The sequence below is a fragment of the Schistocerca nitens genome, chromosome 1 (assembly GCF_023898315.1).
Source record: "Schistocerca nitens isolate TAMUIC-IGC-003100 chromosome 1, iqSchNite1.1, whole genome shotgun sequence".
Taxonomy (NCBI): domain Eukaryota; kingdom Metazoa; phylum Arthropoda; class Insecta; order Orthoptera; family Acrididae; genus Schistocerca; species Schistocerca nitens.
Window position 1 is genome coordinate 737,007,833 of NC_064614.1, and position 22,171 is coordinate 737,030,003.

Consider the following 22,171-nt stretch of genomic DNA (forward strand, 5'->3'; position numbering starts at 1 on the left):
ATAATGCGTCATTACAGGTTCAGTCAACAAAGCATCTGGCTTGTGTTCTTGTATTAGAGTGAAATTCTGGTTTTCTTGAGTAATTATGGTATTCTTATTTTCTTTAATTAATTCAGTATAAATGATATTTATAAATTCTTGTGTTATTGAAGAAGAACCGTGCCAGATGCGTACGTTGAGTCATACTTCCACACACAGGACAGTTACACTTGTGCTTTGGTTTCGTAGGTTTTATAGTTGCTGGGGACTTAATTAATTAATTGTGTTAATGAAAATTTCCATTTCATTCTTTGTTATTGTTCTAAGCAGTCAGATTGCGTAATAATACTAGTCAGGGCCAACCGGTACGAGACTTCGTAATCGGACAGACAGCTACTAAAGCAGAAATTAAAATTATTTGCATTTCATTTTTAATAAAGCCCCCATGCATAGGTTGTGGTGTTACTTACAGACAGCATTCCAGGGGTGTTTTCAAACAGGATAACGCTCGTCCACATGCTCTACAAAGTGTCGCGGTATTGCCTCGGCCAGCTCGATCACCAGATCGGTCTCCAGTCGAGCCCATATGGAATCTTTTATCGAACAACAACTCTAGCATCATCCACAGACAGCATTAACCATCACTGCACTGACCGACCACGTGCAACAGATATGGAAGTCCTTATAACAAACTGACATCTGGCGCCTGCGCGACACAATGCATGCACGTTTGCACGCTTAAATTCAACATGTTGGCAGTTACACCGATTATTAATGTACCACCATTCTACGTTTGAAACAGTTTACCTCACGCTTATGTTAACCTGTGATGTTGCAGTGTTAATCTCTTAAATACGTCACATAGACAAAGTTATTCCCAAAACAGTGTTGCGATTTTTTTCTGTCAGTGTAGTTCGGGAGGGATACACGCTGAAGTACTTTTAAAGGCGAGCGTGGCAAACAAATTTAACCACGAATACCTAATTTACGTTGAATTCACTGCGGGTACTTGGTGAATCATTACCTTTGTCACTTATTTCATTAATTATTTATGTCAGGAGTGTGCTGTATATTACTCCATTTTCCACGAGAGCTCAAATGACTGTACGAGTCACTAGTGCGTTTCGCGGCATGAAACTTAATCCTACCACTACCCATAGAGTTGGACGATTTCTGGGTTATGAAGATTTCAAGTACGCAATGAATCTCCGGATTTACTGTTTGGTCATATATTATAAATTTAATGGAGCATACCTTTAGTAAAATATGATTCGGTGCATCTGTTATCATCCGTTCTCAGATCCTTATGATTGCCTTTGTGTTCCTTAACATGGACTGTTGAGATGTTTGCGACATATGATTCTTCAAAATTTGTCTCTGAGTTACACAAACGATGCTTGGGGTGGGGATCATTCGTTTCCACTTACACGTTTTTCTTTTCTAAATGACAATTAATAATGATATGATGTAGTGTAAGGGACGATTGTGGTCAAATCCAATTAAAAAGATCGACTGGGCTTCCCCAAGCTATAGTAATACTGTACAGAAGAAAGAAATGTGGCCGCTTGTAATACAACCAGTGACCTCTTTCGTGGCTGCAGACCGTAGACACCAAATTGTGTGATGACACAACGCTACAATGGACATAACTAGCACGTGCCGGCTTCCAGCAGTCAGAGCTGACGTCACTCACACGGCTTCCATTTCTACAACACATCCCACTTCTGTCCTTGTAACAGGTAGCACCGTTCTAATAGCGCGCTCATACCACGCACCGGGAACTAACGCGTACCGTTGCTAGTAAATACTGAAGCACGCGATACAATCAGTTAGTTATTTCTGTTGGTGGCAGACTACAAGGCTCTGCTGTAATGGATTGATGTATGTCTGGTGTACGTTGTGGAGGCAGAGGAGCGATTTCAGTTACTTTACGGTACCAAATGACCTACACGTATACTCCCCGATCTGCATTACGTTGATTGATGGTTTCTACTTCCTACCTTTATTACAGATTTTCTGGCCTTTTCTAGTAACGTACTGTTCTAGGAAGAAATGGCTGGCAGTATGCTTCGCTACGCTCCGTAATCTCTCTTACAAGGGGACCGTGCTTGCTCGTCATCACCGATTACCTTTGGATTTATACGGTTTCTGCAGGACAAGGTAGGAAATGAATGTTACAGTAGTGGGAGCTCCAGGTGTTTAGAAAAATATAGCAATTTTAGCGCTGATCGAGCGAGGCTGGGCCATAAATGTCATATCAGCATCCAGGCGCCGGTTGGTGCAGCGGGAAGTGAACAGAGCGGTAACCCGATGGTCGTGTGGTCGTGTCCGTATGCGGAAACTCTTCTTTAATTTCAATTTTCGCGTTACTTACACTGAAAATAAATCAAGATAATTCTCAATATACTGCATTTATTAATATTTTCATAAAAGGCATGAAAAGGAAAGGTAAAGAAGAATTTTGTGCCTAGAATTCAAAAACCAGTAGATGAGTGCGCAGAAAAATATTGAAATATCGTTATTTCCTAATCAAACTCTGGGAAACTTACAAAAGTCTTCTACAAAAAAATTCTGACTGACGTAGTGAAGCCCTGGGTGCAGGAGACCATATTTATTGTGTTAACTGACCCGTGGCGAGGTCAACAGATCCACAATTACAAGAGGATATTTTTGAAGATGAAGAAGGATTGCCATCGTCTAGTATTAAAGTGATTTCCCCAAAATGAACTCTGCTGGTGCAACACTGTGATGTCTGGTTTTACCGCCAGGTAAAAAATTTGATCTAGAAGCTTCAAAACTGTTCTTATCTCACAGAGGGAGAAAAATAAATCGCATCCCGAAGATACTGCATCAAAATACATTCCATTTTACGTCACCAGCTATCGCTGTCAAGCTGTGCGATGAGAGAGAAACCTTTATGAATGTAAACCAAGTTTGTTTTTTTGTATACAAACTTTAAAACAGCCATGTAATTATGCAGACTGAAGCGATCAATGAAAATTCGAAGCAACAAATCCGGAGTTGGATTCCACGCAATGGTAGAATTTTCATTCGTCGCTTAAATCTGAATGTATACACAATTAATTTTGGAAACTTGAAAAGGTCTTTGAACTCTCATAGTTCCCTTTAACCAGGTGATTATAAAATTGCGGCGTCTATAACGTGTGAAAGATGCCGAGAAAATTACTGCTTCCACTGTTGTTACGATGAATACCACCCAGCACGAGTAAAGCATCAAGCGTAAAGTAATCAAACTTCATAAAGCTTATCCCAGAAAGAATGGTCAATGTTTAGCGATATGACAGGAACGCTCATTTGAAGGAAAATTTTCATGTGGACATATGCCCCATTTCAAATGGTTTCCTGGATAAAACACACTTAATGTACTTTTGTTTTTGAGGTGGTGGCGCAGACGTTCGTGTCTTATCCATCCAAGATCTTTGACGTTTTTTTCTAGCCCAGTCTACCTCTTTGCTTTCAGCCTCCTTGCTAGAAATATCTTTCTGCCATTAAACTATACCGATGAATGCGCAGTTGCCCATATTGTGTTGTGAGTGGAGCAGTGCAACGGACTGAGAGTGCATTACAGAGAAACATTGGTTAACTGTGTCAGGCTCTGGCTAAAATGCCACACATCTACATTAATGAATAAGATGAAGATATGGTGTGTGTTTACGACTTCTGCGGCGGTAGTGCTCCTGCTGCTGTCGAAGAATACCGTTAACATTTTGCGACATGCTGAATTCCTGATGACAGTGTCTTTACCAGAGTATTCAGCTCATTACGTGAAACAGGTATTCTTCCAAGTTCCCATTTTTCTTCTGAACTTGTAGTTGAACAACCTGTGCAACAACAATAAATCTTCATTGAAATGGTGCAGCTCAGAGGTCAATGTGTCAAAAATACGTATTTTTCATTTGATACTTCGTGTATTTCATGTTTTAATGTTTGCCAACTGTACTTGTGTAATCCTGGCAATGTACTGAATAATTCATAAAATACGTAACAGTGTACGTTAAATGTGTCCTGTCTTGGAAACCTTGGACTGGGGAAGAACGGGGCAGGAAATCAGTCATGCCCTCTTACAGGAACCATCACGGCATTCTCCTTTAGGTAATAGCTAAATCCCGATGGGCGGATCGAGATATGAACTGCCATCTTTTCTGATAGGAATCCAGTGTCTTTATCAATGCGCCACCTCCCTCAGTGTCCTTACCCATCTAACGCTACTTAACTGAAAAGTACTTATGGCTGCAATTAATAAATGAAGTCTGATGCCATGCTAACCATTCCTTATAATAAGGTGTTGCACGTTAGTTCGGGCAGTTGTTATCTGTACTTTATGATAACAATAAAGTACTTAAAAATACTTTATTTCACATAGTTTGATTTCCTCTAGGAATTATTTTACGTAAATCGTTTAAAGACCACAAAAGTTGATCGTAACTTCGCGTATAACGGATAGGCTGACTAATCAAATCATCAACTATGTATTATTGTTCAACTCATTATAAACTTGAATGTCAGTGTCGTTCATGTCAAAGTTTCTTGTCAAATTTTTCAGTGAGAACTCGTGGCCTCCACACTGCTACTCGTTAAGTATCGACACTAGTCGCAACATTTCGTATCCATACTGTCGCCAGCTTCACCGATCTAACAATTGTGGGCCTATTGCAACATGGCTAAGTTTTGTGTGTTTCATGTGTGACAGTTTGTATTGTGTGAAGCAGATATAGATTTAAGTAATAGTTAATCATGGATAAAGGCAACTTTAGTAACCTGAATACTCCTTATACACTTACAAAACATTATCTGAATTGTGAAAGGGATGAAATAGATAGAGAATTTATTACAGCAAAAAAATGCCCCAAAAGGAATGACACGACATTACACAAGATAGAACGATTGCAGAAGTATAAAAGTCAGCGGGAAATCGAACATGATGCTTGGTTAACTAATGATCCATGGAACGAATATCGTGGAAAATGCAAATAATGTGGAGCTACATCAATTGCTTCAGATGGAATGTTGTTGTTGTTGTGGTCTTCAGTCCTGAGACTGGTTTGATGCAGCTCTCCATGCTACTCTATCCTGTGCAAGCTTCTTCATCTCCCAGTACCTACTGCAGCCTACATCCTTCTGAATCTGCTTAGTGTATTCATCTCTTGGTCGCCCTCTACGAGTTTTACCCTCCACGCTGCCCTCCAATACTAAATTGGTGATCCCTCGATGTCTCAGAACATGTCCTTCCAACCGATCCCTTCTTCTAGTCAAGTTGTGCCACAAGCTCCTCTTCTCCCCAATTCTATTTAATACCTCCTCATTAGTTATGTGATCTACCCATCTAATCTTCAGCATTCTTCTGTAGCACCACATTTCGAAAGCTTCTATTCTCTTCTTGTCTAAACTAGTTATCGTCCACGTTTCACTTCCATACATGGCTACACTCCATACAAATACTTTCAGAAACGACTTCCTGACATTTAAATCTATACTCGATGTCAACAAATTTTTCTTCTTCAGAAACGCTTTCCTTGCCATTGCCAGTCTACATTTTATATCCTCTCTACTTCGACCGTCATCACTTATTTTGCTCCCCAAGTACCAAAATTCCTTTACTACTTTAAGTGTCTCATTTCCTAATCTAATTCCCTCAGCATCACCCGACTTAATTCCACTACATTCCATTATCCTCGTTTTGCTTTTGTTGATGTTCATCTTATATGCTCTTTTGAAGACACTGTCCATTCCGTTCAACTGCTCTTCCAAGTCCTTTGCTGTCTCTGACAGAATTACAATGTCATCGGCGAACCTCAAAGTTTTTATTACTTCTCCATGGATTTTAATACCTACTCCGAACTTATCTTTTGTTTCCTTTATTGCTTGCATGGAATAGGACAGGTAAATGGAAAAATCATTTCTGCATGTGTTGTGTATGTATGTGTATATGTTTTGTTATTGTCATGGTTGGACTGGCGGTTGGTGGTGGGTGAGGTGATCGGTTTATTCATGTTGTTTTCAGGTTAAGCAACATCTGGAATCAAAAGATCAAAAGTCTTAATCAGAAATTTTAAAAAAAGCTTCTGGACTGTTTGACAAATTTCTGGACTCTAATTCTGCTTCCACATCAAAAAGTTCATCTTTTTGTTACTGAAGTAGCCTTAACATATCACACACTAAAACATAGTTTGTCCTACAACAGTATAGACTGTGCTGTAAAACTGAATAAAACTGTTTATACTAATTCAAGCTCAGCTTCTAGTATTGGTTTGATTAGAATAAAAATCAAAGCTCTAGTTACAGTAGTGTTGGAGCCATATGCTCTTCAAAATGCGATAGATATCCTAAATACGGAATATTTTTGTTTTACTGATTACAGCCTGGTGCTTCGAAAAAGAATACATAAAACTGTTTCCGTTACTGGCACAACACTTTACAGCCAAAAGTAACATTTAAAATAAGTTAACCCATGTTTATGAAAGTACTGATGAGTCTGCTGATGGCATGTTTAAGGAAATTCAAAAGTCAATGAAAAATGCACGTTAGCTTGTCATTATGTATCTGGGCTAAGTACTAAAACACAAATACTAATTCTGGGGTTAACCATTCTTTATTAACAAATGTGAGAGATTTGGTACCAGATTTGATCAAGGGAAATTATCATGCAATCATGGTGCTTATCTGCACAAGTACTGTCAGGAGTCTTTTGTCATATCACATAAAGGCTGCAATCTTGAAAATTTATGCTCATTTTTCCCTGTCTGCTGTCAAATAGAAAAGTTTAAAAAATTTGCAGAATGAGTAGGTGTAGCCTTTCATGAACTGAAATGCCATGTGGGAACGAGATTGCTTCCTCTTTTGCTTTGGATAGATACATTATTACTAAACACGAAAACTTTCAGAAGCTGTTTTGTAAGATTACGAGCAAATTACCCAATGATTTTGACTGAAATTTATTTTCATTTTCGTAGCTATATTTTACATTTATTTAATGGGCTGTAAAATACCTTGAAGGCAACTGCATAGCAATTTTTGATGTGTATATCATCGATAACATTAAAAAAAGGACTAACAAACAGAAAACGAAATCTCTTCTTTGAATATAAAACAGGCAAAAAAATAAAAGGTTGTTTTCAGCTGAAATGACTACGATCTATAGAGGACCAAAATAAATGGTCTGAGTTTAGGGACACAAACTGGTTATTTATACTAAACAATATAAATTTAAAAAGTAGTGTTGAGTTTGAGCATTTTGTTGATATATTCGAAAATTTAAAGCTTCAAAAAGTAAATTTAAATATAGGTGATCTCTATGCGGAAATTACATTTTTACACATATTATTTGATAAATATATACTTCTGAAGTTTTTGAACGAAAATTGCATCAAATAATTAAAACGAAAAATAATGATTTTACTAACTGAACAAATTAATTTCATTTCTGTTGTCAGTTTCCACCATTTCATCATTCACATAGGCAGATATTCTGTGATGAATACTAAGTGCTGTGTGAACAAAACCAAGTGTCTCTGAATTTGATGCCATCATTTCATTATATTTAAATATCTTAATTTAAATATAGAATGCAATGTGCTGTAAGCTGTTCAAAGTTACAAGTATTTGATAAATATTTCTAAAAGCAATAAAAATATATTTTTAAACAAAATAATTAGACAAAATAAAAACAACACTTTATTTAGATACATTGTACTTTTTTTTCCTGCCCGTAACAGGCAGTATACTGTACTTACTGAAGAAAAAGGTGGCAACCCTATTCCCATCCCATCTGATGGTGGTCCGCAAGCAATTTTTTTATTTTATATTATATTTAAGTTGTAGTTCGCTCCTCTCTTTTTTAAGCGACACGTTGTTGGTGACTCTTACACATCACTCAGCAGTAATTTTTACTTTCTTGTTTTTGGCGATAAGTGAACTTCTTGGCCTTCTGTTCTCTTATAAGAACTTCATTTTTTCACAGGTTCGACCTGCAATGTATTTCAGCATACAATTTAAGAAATCTAGTACTTTAGAATGTACGACACGTTTACCACCGCAAATAGGGGAGAGTTCTGTTGATCAGTTTCTGCTTCGTGGACCTTGTGTGTTTTATGTCTGCCACCTGAAGCTTGTTGCTGACAGTATCGCTTGTTCAAAATGATCATTTGAAGCCATCTGTGAGTACAAGATGCAGGAAAGATCAGTACCTTTGGAAGACGTCATTCTTTATTGTTAAAACTACAGTGTTTAATTCTGACAATGGATGCCTTGAAGAGAGAAAGAATGAAACTCACATTTTTATAACACTTCCGCAAGAGTATAAGAGGGAAAATGGTTTGCTTTGTCCTAATGTAAATACTTTATCTTGGAAAACTTTTATTGCAGGTATCCCTAAGCTCTATCTAGCTGTCCATTTTTTTCTGAAACATATTAAGTTTAGGGTTTATTTTGGTTATACTTAAGAATCCGGATTATTTCCTAATCTGCCTATGCGTTATACATTCTCGCTTTATGCTCAGTGATGCGTTGACATCGGTGACAAGAACGATTTCTGCGTTGCGTCCTTTGTCCAGGAGGTTCGCGTTTGGCGGTCTTACTGGGATAGAGTCCAGAGGAAGGTCACCGTACTTCCATATAGTTACTGCTCAACCATATTCTGCGTCCTGTGTTCGCTCAGATTCTTCAAATTTCGCTTTGCAGTCTTGTTGTGTCCGGTATTACGATATGTACAAGCTTGTGTTGCTAAGATCAGATGACATATATTTGTGTTTCACAGTCCATAAATACATAGCGAGGAGATCTTCCAGCATGTTCAATATGTCAAGAAAATATGAATACATTACACATAATTTCAAAGAGCCATATGCTGACGTTCCTTCCACGGAGTCTAAGAGAAATGGTCGTCATCGTTGTGAAAAAACTCAAAAAAAATCTGAAACATATTTTCATTTACGAGATACTATCAAAACTTGTCATAACCGTATAAATATGTATACAGAATAAGATAGTTCTTAGGCGGTTGTAGCCACACACCATCACTCCAAAAGCGGCGTACAACACTTACATTTACTTATCACATTACTACTCTGAAAATGTCTAGAAGTCAAATTTTAAGTAAACTCAGGTTATTTGATACTGTTATTAAAATATGCATCAACTGATTTTTCTAGGAAATTCGTCAGTAGAGGAGAAGGAGCCATCCACCAACAAATCCTTTGGTTCCTCTACAATAAAGTTTATTGATAACTAAAATGGTTTTGTTGCTGGCAAGGTATAGAAAATTTGAGTTCATGAACACAGAATATATTTCTGTATCAAAGTATGTGATCAGTTTTTGAAAAGAATTGATACCCAGCACAGTTTATTTCCCAGCACAGCCACATATATTAATAAAGCAAATAAATTTCCTGTATGAGTCTACAATCATGAATATTTTGTCAATAAAACCGTCTAGTTCACTTAATAAATTTCTTTATTTATGGCATTGTTTCGGCTATTGTCATCATTAGATATCAAAAAGAATCGAACATACAAAGTCAGTTTCAGTGTCAGAATTAAAAACCTATCCCCTATCGGGGAGTTGGTTATTTGACGCTTCAGTTACATATAGGATTCCAATACTGAACCTTTTTGGTATCTGATGATAGCAGTAGCCGAAACGATGCAAAAAATAAAAAAAAATTATCAAGTGATGTAGATGGTTTTATTCAGAAAAGGACCACACGTGGTTTCCTCAGTGGTTGGACAAAATCACGGCGTCTGTCTTATGATCCGAAGATGGCGATTGACGGCCGAAACCAACTAATTCATTTTGACATTGTTTGTGATTGTGCCAGACAAAAAAAAATTAAATAAAAAAGCCGGACATAATGCAATACATTGAAATGCCGTTCTTTCCGAAGAAAGTGAGTTTAAGCCGTAGTGTTGATTATTCTTATGTCCAGTATCGAGTCCATGAACCGAGATACTGGTTTGAAAAAGGGAAACACAATTTATAATAAATTTAGCTAAGCAGTAAATATATTCGCAAGCAGAACATTGATCCGCAGTTCTTTCGACACACCTCTGCAGAATGTTCATGAGTTCACATCACAAATAATTCGTATTAGACTTTTTTGCGTTCGAAAACTCTGATTTGGATTTTACTTCATCTGACAGATCCCTTGCCACTGCATCTGGTTTATAAATTGCTTTACCAGTTACTATGCTGCTGTTTCTAGTGAGAAAAGCGAGAGAATCGTATCTGTAAGATGGAGGAGAGGCTTCGATTATCTGACACTGCTACCCAAATTTCTTGTGAATTCGTCATTCTTTTATGTTTCCCAATGTTACCAAGTTGCATCTATAAGCTTGGAGATGTGTTTACGCAACTAAAAGAAAGGCTGTTTGTTTCGTGGTGTGTACGTTTCGTTTCTTTTTATTTATCAAATATCTTCAGTGGCCTGTAATCCATATTTGTTTTATGTACGTAATAATTGCATCATATAATGATTCCATATATTTTAGGCATGTTATATATTACAGTTTATTGTCATTCTTGTATTGTTAGATGAGAATCTAGTTCTTGTAGTACAAGTTTCGTTAGCCTGGATACAGCAGGATGTCCGATTTTCGTCGTTTTCGAACACGTTTCAATTGAACACTCCACTTTCACTGTGTGTCGGTTGCGTGTATTTACTGTACGTGATTCTGTCTATAGGGTATCAACCAAAACTCCGATTTAGTTCGTACTATATGCTGTCGTCCAGCAGAACGTGCGTAAACGGTAATCAAAAGTAACACCAGAACTACGGAGCACAGGAAAAGCGCATCTGTGAGTAATAGTTCTGTAGATCCCGTGTGGCTGAATTGGTTGAGGGTGTGATCGTCATACCAGATCCCCGCCTTTTGACCCACTGACGACAATTTTTTAAACTATTATGTTTTTATGTAGAAGATGTTCCTGACATGTGAAAGGACTTTTCGGAGTTTGGAGCAATTTTCTTTTGGCAGTCTGCTTTCGCTTCGTTATTTGAAAGTAGCAAACCTGCAGAGTAAATTTGTATAGATAGGTGTGGTGATACGTCGCACATGTCCGGCAGAAAACCACACCTGTCTATAGAAATGCTCTCTATAGATTTGCTACTTTCAGCGAACGAAGCGAAAGCAGGCTGACAAAAGAACATTGCTACAAACTCCGAAAAGTCCTTTTACATGTTCGGAAAATCTTCTCCCATGCACGGTCACACGCTCAACCAACTCCCACGGGAGCTGTAAGACAATTACTGACATATGAGCTTTTCCTGTGCTCCGTAGTTCACTTTTGATTACCGTTTACGCCCGTTCTGCTGGACGACAGCACATGGTACGAACAAAATCGGAGTTTTGGTTGATACTCTCAAGACACACAACGTCTGGTACCATTCTGAGCGTCTGACATCTGGAGGTTTGAGTGTAAGTAGAAGTACTGTTGATAAACTGCACATGTAGCTCTGTTCTGCGGTTGATTAGATTGAGCTCGAGTTTAGTGAGTGCTGTTGTGGCGCATAATGAGTGCATTCATATCACAGGGTCATACCATGTCCACTCACGGGTTGGAACCTTGGTAGGTGGCGCCGGAGCTTTCGTTGACTTTGGGCCAACCAAATAACTTGCAGAGTGAGCTGAAGACGTTGTATGCTACTGCTGTATGGCGGATGCTGGTTAGGGTGACCCAGCGTGACGCCATCTGGAAGCCTCCCTATCATTGCCGGCCTGCGAATCTTATAACTGCTCCCAGTGGAGTTTGAGCCCATACAAAAATCTGTGAATTTTATACCTGGAATCTAGCTGCTCACTAAGTTACGGCCTACCTGTCACCCGTCGAGTCTTGGTCTACCGGAAACGCTCCGTAAGCCCGAAGTGAGGTGACGTGACAGCGTCCGATAGAAAATAAAATAAATTATGGTCACGTCCACTAGTAAAAAATTGGTATTAGCGTTCTTGTTCGAGCATCTCCAGCCCTCTTTTATCTGTATACTGTGTAGCCTACCTTCCAGACGGGTTGTGGCATTCGGACTGGGGAATTACTGGACATTTTCCCGATCTGTTCTGGTTACAAATTTTAGTTTACATGGTACCTACCTGCTAGTAAGCTGTTACCAGAAGTGGCAGGTCCAGAGCTGCTGTAGCGCTGTCCAGGCAATGTCTGCTTTCCGTAGCTTCTTTCGCTAACTTCGCAATTTAAATGGATGTGCGTTTTACATCCGCTAATAGCTGAAATAAAGAATGATTCAACAACAGAGAACAGTTATAGTCTCAAGTCTTCCCTAATAAGGGAAACAGACGCTCTGTGGCGTTGACTGTAATGTATCCAATGTATCCACCTTCTCCGCCGTTCAGATATGCGATCTTTCTGTGCCACTGAAACTGCTCGTCACCAAGTGAGTAAAGTTTCCTGTTGGAAGTTTCCTATCGTTACACAGTTTTGGTCTGACCTAGGTATTTGATATCCTCAGTATCATGTAGGAATTCACCTATCTCACATGTCGGAAGGCGTGTGACGGGCTATTAGCACCCCTAGACGGATTACTATTATTATTATTATTATTATTATTATTATATACATCTAGGCTGCTAGACGACCAAGCGAAGTGTCTACGTCATGTGAGATTTCCTCAGGCGCCACAATTCAACCTTTTCGTTTCTTACGACCAAGATGTTCCTGTTTTGAATTTCTCGAGCTCTTGGCTCACTTTCCACTTCAGGACTTTGCAGTTGAACGTTTGTCCGTCTAGTATATCTGAGTCTGTTATGTAAGGTCCTTTCTGACTTCGGTGATCCGCTTAACGTTCTTAATGCTTTATGTGTACTCCAGGATCTGTTTAGTTCGTCAGGTATCCGACATTCTTTTGTTATAGCCGTAAAATTTGAGTCGACCTTCCTTCATGTGATGTACTATGTTGGAAAGGTATTAGACCTCTTGGCTAATCCACAATCTTGGCTTTCTTCTGCCTTATTGGATCCTAGGATCTATATGTTGATTCATGAATCTAGTGTCTTGATATTTTCTAGTGCACCATTCCGATACATGACCAATTATTCTGAAGCATATAAGGCTTCCGGTTTGATGACAGTGTTGTAATGTCTAAATTTTACGTTACTTAATAGGTACAATTTATTGTAGACATTTCCAGTCTTCCGCAACGCTGTAGTCATCTTTGGATTTCTCTGTTCATGAGTTTCTTTCTCTACGTCATTTGCCTGTGTCCTGTTCCCAAGATATATGAGTTTGTGAACTGTCTTGTGACCTCATCATTTTTTGTCTTAATATTTTTTTGATGCATCTTCATGGTTTGACATATTTCCTGTTTGCTCGAAAGAGATCTACATTCTTACCTTTTCAGTCTTCCCTTTCAGGACCTCGATTTGCTTTAATACAGTTTCATTGTTATCTGTGAATATTGCAAGATCATCAGCGAATGCTAGACAAAAAAGAAAGGCAGCAGGAACAGTTTTTCACGAGCTTGGAGTTTGCCGCACCTTCCCAAACATTCTAAGATCAGTTTTCAGGTCATTATTTTTAGGTGTGCATTGTATGGTAAGCACAAGGTGCAGTTTATATCACGATCTGAGACACAAAATATGCAGGTGACCTTGCCAAGCTTGCGAGTGCAGCGAGGATCAAGCAGTAGCGTTCGAATAAATGTTGTATTCACCAGTTAGGAGTAGGGTTTTGCATTAGCTATGTTTTTGCTTTTATCTAGACATCTGTGGCATGACTAAATTTTATTTTTAGGGCAGGATCAAAGATTGGGGTGAACATCCCGTCGACATCGAGGTCACTAGAGAGTGAGCACAAGTTCGGACTGTTTCAACGATGTGGAGAAATCGGCCCTGTCCTATCGAAAAAACCATTCCCGCATTTACCTGGAGCGATTTAAGGAAATAACGAAAAACCTAAATCGGGATGACGGACGTGGATTGGAATCGTCGTTCTTCCGAATTCGAGTCTAGTGTGCTAATCACTGCGCCACCTCACATGATATTTTCTTTCTTTTCTCTCTCTTTTTATGTGCCTTTGGATTGCCTCGTTACCTTACCACTCAAGACACTGATGGGCGAAAAGCTATGACGCTGATTACCGACAGAATGTTCCAGTGATTCAGAGAAGAAAATAATAGGGCATTTCGGAATCAGGAGAGATACTCGCGTGCGAGCCTGGAGGATTTGCTTCGTTGGTTTGGTTTTAGTAGCGTTGTAGTAGTTTTGTGATTTTTTTTGCTGAGATGCTGAGTACTTCAAAAACATGAGATCCGGCGTAAAAGACGTTTCCAGACTTTTGGAATGTTTAGTGAAACTTGTGACTCTTCTGATGGGCTAAAAATTTGCGCGTGGTACACTATGCAGTCACGTTTCAGAAAAATCACATTGCTGAATGTTGATGGATTGTGTAGTGAGGGTTCGAAATTGACAAACTTTGTGTGAATATTCAGCTATTTATTGGTCAGTTAAATTTCCAGTTCTTTGGACGGCTGATTGCAAGTTCTATACTTACACTGGCTACTAGCGAGAGAAAATCATACGTGCCTGATCAGAATAGTGTAAATTACGTGCAAGTACATGTTTATACTTTAGGGTCTGTGTAGTTGCGCGGACTTGGTAGCAGCATATGTACTGCTAAAGAGAGAATAGAGGACAGAAATTTTAGTCACGAACTTGTTTCATTTAGTAGCTTCAGTCGGACCACATAGAATGAACTCCCTTATCAGCTATGAAATCTATACACCCTCTTGGCACACACAGCGCAGTCTATCTTTTAAACAGCTGTTTCAAGTTGAGCCACATTATACGTCGCTTTAAGGTAGGCCGTGGTTCCAAGCTCGCTGATGTGAGTAAATTCTAGAAAATGAACGACCACATACCGCCGCAACTAGGGTACAGTTTAGTCTGTATTCGACTCGACAGGTACAGAATAGAGGAACCTCAAGAGGCTGAATAGGTTTTGCTGTCCCAGAAAATAGTTAAGGTTTGTGGAGCCTTATTGTTTCTGGAAACTACGAAGTAGTGTGATATTCAGTCCACGTAAGCAAACACTAGTCAGTTGATAGGTACACTCGTCGTGATAAAGAAGGAAGTAATGGAGCCAGTCTTTTATGTGAGTGAATTCATTCGCACACATTCTGAAACAAGATGCAGTGCTGGTAGTGAACTTTTCTCAATGGAAAACCATCAGCAATACGAGTGTGTAGTGTAATATGCAACACAAATATTCTGCCCGACAATCTACAATAAACGATGTGGAGTTATTACCAAGTGCTCTTGGATTTCAGATAATTCCCGGTCTCTAAGCAACGTTAATCTTGCATTTAAGTGGGAGCAGTTTCAACAACCTCCTTGTAAGCTTGAGCACCCTTCACCTGACAGAGCTTTTGGTGATGACGATTAAGTGAAAGAGACTCTCACCAAATAATTGCCACAACAAATATTTGTTATGAAACTTCCTGGCAGATTAAAACTGTGTGCCGGACCGAGACTCGAACTCGGGACCTTTGCCTTTCGCGGGCAAGTGCTCTACCACTGAGCTACCCAAGCACGACTCACGCCCCATCCTCACAGCTTTACTTCTGCCAGTACCTCGTCTCCTACTTTCCAAACTTTACAGAAGGTAGGAGACGAGGTACTGGCAGAAGTAAAGCTGTGAGGATGGGGCGTGAGTCGTGCTTGGGTAGCTCAGTGGTAGAGCACTTGCCCGCGAAAGGCAAAGGTCCCGAGTTCGAGTCTCGGTCCGGCACACAGTTTTAATCTGCCGGGAAGTTTCATATCAGCGCACACTCCGCTGCAGAGTGAAAATCTCATTCTGCAAATATTTGTTAGATCTGTATGACAAGAATACATAAAAGCACGTTTCACGCTGTAGTAGTAACAACTACAGGAAGAGGAACAATAATCATGTTGCGTGTTCAGCAAAGCCCAGTTGTTACTACTACTGGTTTTCTTACTCCCGTACTCCCCCCCTCCCCCCCATACACACACACACCCCACACCTCACACCCCAATCGTTCAATTGCGTCCATTCTATCGGAAGGCTGCCAGCAGATGAACAGAAATTTGTTTAATTTGAAGCTATGTCAGAGATAAAGTATGGAACAATCTCGTGCGAAAATTCTTTCGCAAACAATGAATAGATCTTGAGGCTTCAACTAAAAATTGTGTAGCATTTGGTGGTACACATTGACCAAAAAGTGTATTTTTTGTGCACATATTCCGCTGTGCTAATCACGAACTTTAATTTCCTTTTACGTTTTCACAACACTCAAAACATACGTGACACAAATTCTTTTATTTTCATACAGCATTAAGTTTTGCCAGCATCTTCGTCCAGTTGAATTTCCCTTTTCCATTATGCATGTCGTGAGTATTCGGTTCGATAACTTCGTAGATTGACAGACATCAATTTATTTACTTTATTAAATATTCTCTTTCCTAAAACAGAACTTGACAGTTTTCTCCTATTCAGAAATGTTTTTGGAAAAAAAGGATGATTTTGAAAGTTCCTGATAGATTAAAACTGTGTGCCGGACCGAGACTCCTAACTCGGGACCCGAGCTCTGGCCTCGGTCCTCCACAGTTTTAATTTGCCGGGAAGTTACATATCAGAGCACACACCGCTGCAGAGTGAAAATTTCATTCTGGAAGGATGATTTTGTTCCCTAATAACGTACCTAGAATTTTAACATATTTTTATAAAATCGTTGTCAATTATATATGTAGCACCAAGATGTAAGTGACTTGCTTTTTGGGTGATAAAGGAGACCATCAGAAGCGTAAAACACCTGTAATCTTCTAAAATACTCATTCTTCGCGTATCAAAAGACATTAATGTACAGTAAGACAAACCTAAGAGTCCTGTAGGTATCGGTGCGAACATTGAAAGGTGGCTACACTGAGTCACAGCGCCAGAGATTGCGCCAAAGATTATTATCCCGCCGCCTCCACTGGTGCAGTAGTAGTACAGAGGTTGCCGTGGGCAGTACTTGTTGAGAGGATGTCGAAAGCAGTACTAGTTCAGAGGATGTCGAGTGCAGTTGTTGTTCTGTTGGGCGAGAGAGTAGATGCTGTTCGGTTGGTGTAATGTATTGGTGGAAGATGTTGCAATGATCACAGTGTTTTTTTCGTCAATATACAATGAGGTAAAAAAAAATTAACATTTCTTTAATGACAATGCCTCTTGGTCATAGGTTCAGTCAACAAAGCATCAGGCTCGTGTTCATATATTAGACTTGTAATTCTGGCTTCTATTTGCAGTTATAGTATTTCTGGTTTTTCAATTAGTTCATTGTAAATGTTGTTTAAAATATCTTGTCGTATTGAGCAAGAACAGTGCCAGATACATGTACGTTGAGTCACACTACCACACACACAACAGTTACACTTGTGCTTTGTTCTTTCGTAGCTTTTATAGTTGCAGGGGACTTAATTAATCAATTGTGTTAATGGAAATTTCTTGTCATTCTTTATTTTATTTTATGCAGTCAGATTGCGTGCTAATATTACTCAGGGCCAACCGGTTACGAGATTTCGTAACCGGACACACAGCTACTAAAGTAATTGCATTATTGCATATATTTCCTTTTTAATTAACCACCCATGCAACATCTTCACTTTATTAGTAATAAAATTTGTTTTCAATGAAACATTTTATTGTATTCTTTACAAGCTGTAAAATTTTTTCAGCATTTCACAGAAAGATACCAGAGATACGAGTATAACAGTAGAACTGCAAAAATATGTGTGTTTAGACTGTAGGAGAAGATATCAACAAATTGCACAAAATATATATGTTATATGTATTGCGAGTAAACTGTCATAATCGCCGTTTTCGTTACAGAAAACTGGTTACGTTACTAAAATTTCAATGTGAAGTATAAACATTCGTACTTAGATCTAAAGAAATGATATGCCTTACAAAAATTGTTTCTATACGAATGTTGCAATGGTATTGTGATCGTGTACCATTCAAAAGCATTCAGAACAATGATGAAACTATTCTAAGACGCAAAATTTGTATTTGCAAGGAAGACTATCATCAATGATATGTCTTAACACACGATGATAAGAACCAACTACAGTTTCGGTCAAATCTTGCTTTCACAGATAAATAATATTTCGTTCTTGGTGAGGTTATATTTGATGAGTGCTAACAGTCAATTTATTACAATGAATCCATTGATAGTAATTGATAATAACTGCTAAAATTGTGCTATTCCACAACACTGTTGACACACGTCCGTTTTGTAACATTGCGCCTAAGCTTTCCTGCATCTTCACGTGGACACAGCGGTGGCTGAAATCGCGTAAACTATTTAATTTTCAAAGCGCAAATTATTTTTGTATCTAGTTTTGGTTTGTGTTCACAGTCTCGTTTACAAAATAATTTCTATTTCATTGTTTTCGTCGGGGAAACTTATAATGAAGAACTAATGATGGTGTAGGTCTAGCACATCCCAGCGCTTTCCCTTACGTCTAATTCGGTGGATATTTTGTACGTTAAAGTATGGGTTCTACAAACTGAACCCTCAAATTGTAGTTAACGAAGCAAGTAAACTACAGCGAAATTTGTATCGACAAACGTGCAACAGTTAATACAAACTTCCGCGTGTCTTCGCTCAGTTCAGTGTACAAGACATTGTATACGCAGCGAACGCGACAGGGAAAGGAAACTGCGAGCACTGAAAGAGAGTGTCAAGTTTCCCAAAAGTCATGCATACAATACGTACATCCATCACCGACTGACTTACATCCATCAGATTGTGGAGGTGTAACCATTCGGAATCCTTAGTGGAAACAAAAATAAATTGTGACTGGTTAAAGCAACTTGTAGTTTCAATTGATAAACATCATTGTGTTGCCCCTAAGAAAAAAGTGCGAAAATTTGTACTGTTTTGTCATTTGCGAATAAAACGACGATGGATTTCAAGTACAGGAAGTGATTTAATGCTCGGGTGATTTTTTATCCTGCAGTACGTTTTTCTTCCGTTGAAAAGACTTGTGAAATAATCGCTTTTGTAGATCCTAGAACAATCGCGCAGCCAAGCATCCGCAAACATCGAAAGCCTAGGCGCCATTTCAGATTAGATTCGATAGCTGTTCAAGTGCCGAAGTGCGCCAAAACTGGCAACGCGAGAGGAGAGTTCTGAGTCTGTGACTGCACGGCGAAGAATTCATGTCAGACAATTACCGTCGAGTGTAATACGGGATGTGAGATAGGCTACTCGCTGAGCAGACAGCGCGTGAATGATAGCGGTGTGGTGTGGTGTGTGCGGGCGGGAACAGCCCGGCTGCGGCCGCCAGTCCGAGGCCACGGCGCTCAGCTGAACGGGCCCACCCTAGGCCCGTCGGCCCAAGAGCCAGCGCAGGCTGCGGCGACCTCTCAGCTTGTTGTTGCGCTGCGGCTTCCTGCTGCTGTGAGTGTCCGCCTGGTCTGCTTTGGTGCACTCCCCCCGCCTGATCACCACGTAGTCTGGAACAGTAAAAACAAAGCACACGGTCAGACAATGCTTACTATCTACACTCTAACACACAAAAAAAGAAAAATCGACGCCCCGCCAAGGAAATATCCGAATAGGTTCAAATGGTTCAAATGGCTCTGAGCACTATGGGACTTAACATCTGTGGTCATTAGTCCCCTAGAACTTAGAGCTACTTAAACCTAACTAACCTAAGGACATCACAAACACCCTGCGACCGTAGCATTCGCGCGGTTCCGGACTGAGCGCCGAGTACCGCTAGACCACCGCGGCCAGCTATCCGAATAGGATGGAAATCGGTAGATGTGATGTTCATGTATAGACATGGTTCTTTATTTACGTGACCATTACGGCACTCCAACCCCAGTTCTCGATACCAGTAATATCGTACTACTTTTCTGCGAAGTAACAGACATTTTTTGTGACAATATTCACATTTGGTTTTGTTAATGTATAGGTACTCCGATGTACCGATATATTACAGTGATATGGTTCTTGTGTGTATTCATTTCTGTGAGACTGTCATAACCTTTGACTTACTTGTAACCGTTTTGACGCGAAGGCGCACAGAGCAGTCTTCGTTTCACTTTGCAGAAGTTAAATTGTTATTATTTAGCTTTGTAAAAGAACAGTCATGTCTTGTGTTTGGTTAAAGTGGAAATTAAATATATGAAGACTGGAAACTTCCTGGCAGATTAAAACTGTGTGCCGGACCGAGACTCGAACTCGGGACCTTTGCCTTTCGCGGGCAAGTGCTCTACCAACTGATACAAAACTGTTTTCTTGATGATGTGACAATTAAGAAGTAGTATATGTGAATTTACAAGAAGTTTAATAAAAATGTGGATCGTGAACACCAAGTCAAAAATTGTTTCTACCATACCATTGTTCTGATCTGTGATTGTTTGATAATTAAGAATTTCCTGAAAAACGCATTTGTTAGGTCTTCAAATATTGCTAAGATACATATCTGGATCTTCTAGCAGTCAAAGTGCAATCACCCTAGAATCAACAAGATGAGCCATAACAACTTCGACGAAATCTACGTGGGAATCCATTCAAGGTAAGCGCCAAAATCAGTGACTTTTTTACAGTGACTTCATTATTTCCATTCTGACGATACCATCCACAGTCAATAACTTTGTTGTTGCCCGATAAAGCGAACATATGGTGCGTGAGCAACATTATTAATCTGATTTCTAACCTACTTTGCAAGCGGTGGTATTGTTAGAACATACAATTGGTAACAACTTCAGAAAAATTGGATGATTTTTATTCAAAACAAAGCGCTTCACAAACTGAGCAAGTCAATAACGCACTGGCCCACCTACGACCCTTATGCAAGCAGTTATTCGGCTTGGCGTTCGTTGACAGAGTTGCTGGCCATCCTCCTCAGGGATATCGTGCCAAATTCTGTCCAATTGGCGCGTTAGATCGTCAGAAGCAAAGCTGTTTGGAGGGTCCTGCCCATAATACTCCAAACACTTTCAATTGGGAAGAGGTCCAGAGGCCTTGCTGTACAAGTTAGGGTTTAGCAATCACCCAGAGAAGCGTAGAAACTCTCACCGCCTGCGGTCGAGAATTGTTTTACTGACGTAAGACCAGGAAAGCTTGCTATGAAAGGCAACCAAACGGGGCGAACGATATCGTCGACGTACCGCTGGTTTACAAACGTGCCTGGATGACAATCAAAGGGGTCATACTATTAAACTACCACTGCTGGTTGTCGGCTTGGTATCCCACTGCTGTCCAGACGTCTCCAAACACGGCTTTGCTGTTCAAAAATGGCTGAAATGGCTCTGAGCACTATGGGACTTAACTTCTGTGACCATCAGTCCCCTAGAACTTAGAACTACTTAAACCTAACTAACCTAGGGACATCACACACATCCATGCCCGAGGCAGGATTCGAACCTGCGACCGCAGCGGTCGCGCGGTTCCAGACTGCAGCGCCTAGAACCGCTCGGTCACTCCGGCCGGCTTTGCTGTTCATGAGGGCTCAGTTCGAAGCGGGATTCGTCATCGAAGGCAATTCTACTCCAGTCAGTGAGATTCGTGGCCGAAGACGTGTCTGGAGACCCCCCAGACACGAGTGGGGTACCAACCTGACAGTCGGCCACCACAATGCCCGGCAACTTAGACCGATGGTCTAGGGTGCCATTTCATTTCATACCAGGACCCGTTTGGTTCTCATCTGCGGCACCCTTACAGCACAATGGAACGTCGACCATATTCTACGCGCCACTTGGTTGCCGTTCATGGAAAGCCATCCTGAGCTTCCAGTTTCTGCAAGACAGGACTCTCTCTCTCTCTCTCTCTCTCTCTCTCTGTCTGTCTCTCTCTCTCTCTCTCTCTCTCTCTCTCTCTCTCTCTCTCGTACGCGCGCGCGCGCTTTGTCACATACACAGAAATATCCTCCATCTCTTCGAAGATATCCGGAGACTTTAATATGGGGCACGTTCACCATTGACATTTATGACAACTTGAACACTGCTGGGAACACTTTCAGTGAGGTATCAGAATGTCTGTGGAGGGATGGCTGCCCATTCAGCCTCAAGAGTGAAAACCAGAGAAGGTTTCTGGGACGTTGCTGTCTGGAGCGAAGTAGACATTCTAACTCATCCCAGAGTTGTTCCACAGTGTTCAGGGCGGGAATCTATACTGACCATTTCACTTCGGGAAAGTTGTTGTCCACAGACCATCGTCTC

General features: G+C 40.0%; 1 protein-coding gene across 1 annotated transcript in view; it reads right to left on the reverse strand.

Annotated features, from left to right (window-relative positions):
* Nucleotides 1-17,202: 17,202 nt before the first annotated feature.
* LOC126260207 (Kazal peptide Pr13a-like) overlaps nt 17,203-22,171 on the reverse strand; it is an 87,713-nt gene continuing 82,744 nt past the window's right edge. Inside the window, exon 3 of the mRNA XM_049957499.1 lies at nt 17,203-19,456. Within this exon, the coding sequence (XP_049813456.1) occupies nt 19,323-19,456 (134 nt within the window). The 3' untranslated portion in view covers nt 17,203-19,322. The remainder of the gene's footprint in view (nt 19,457-22,171) is intronic.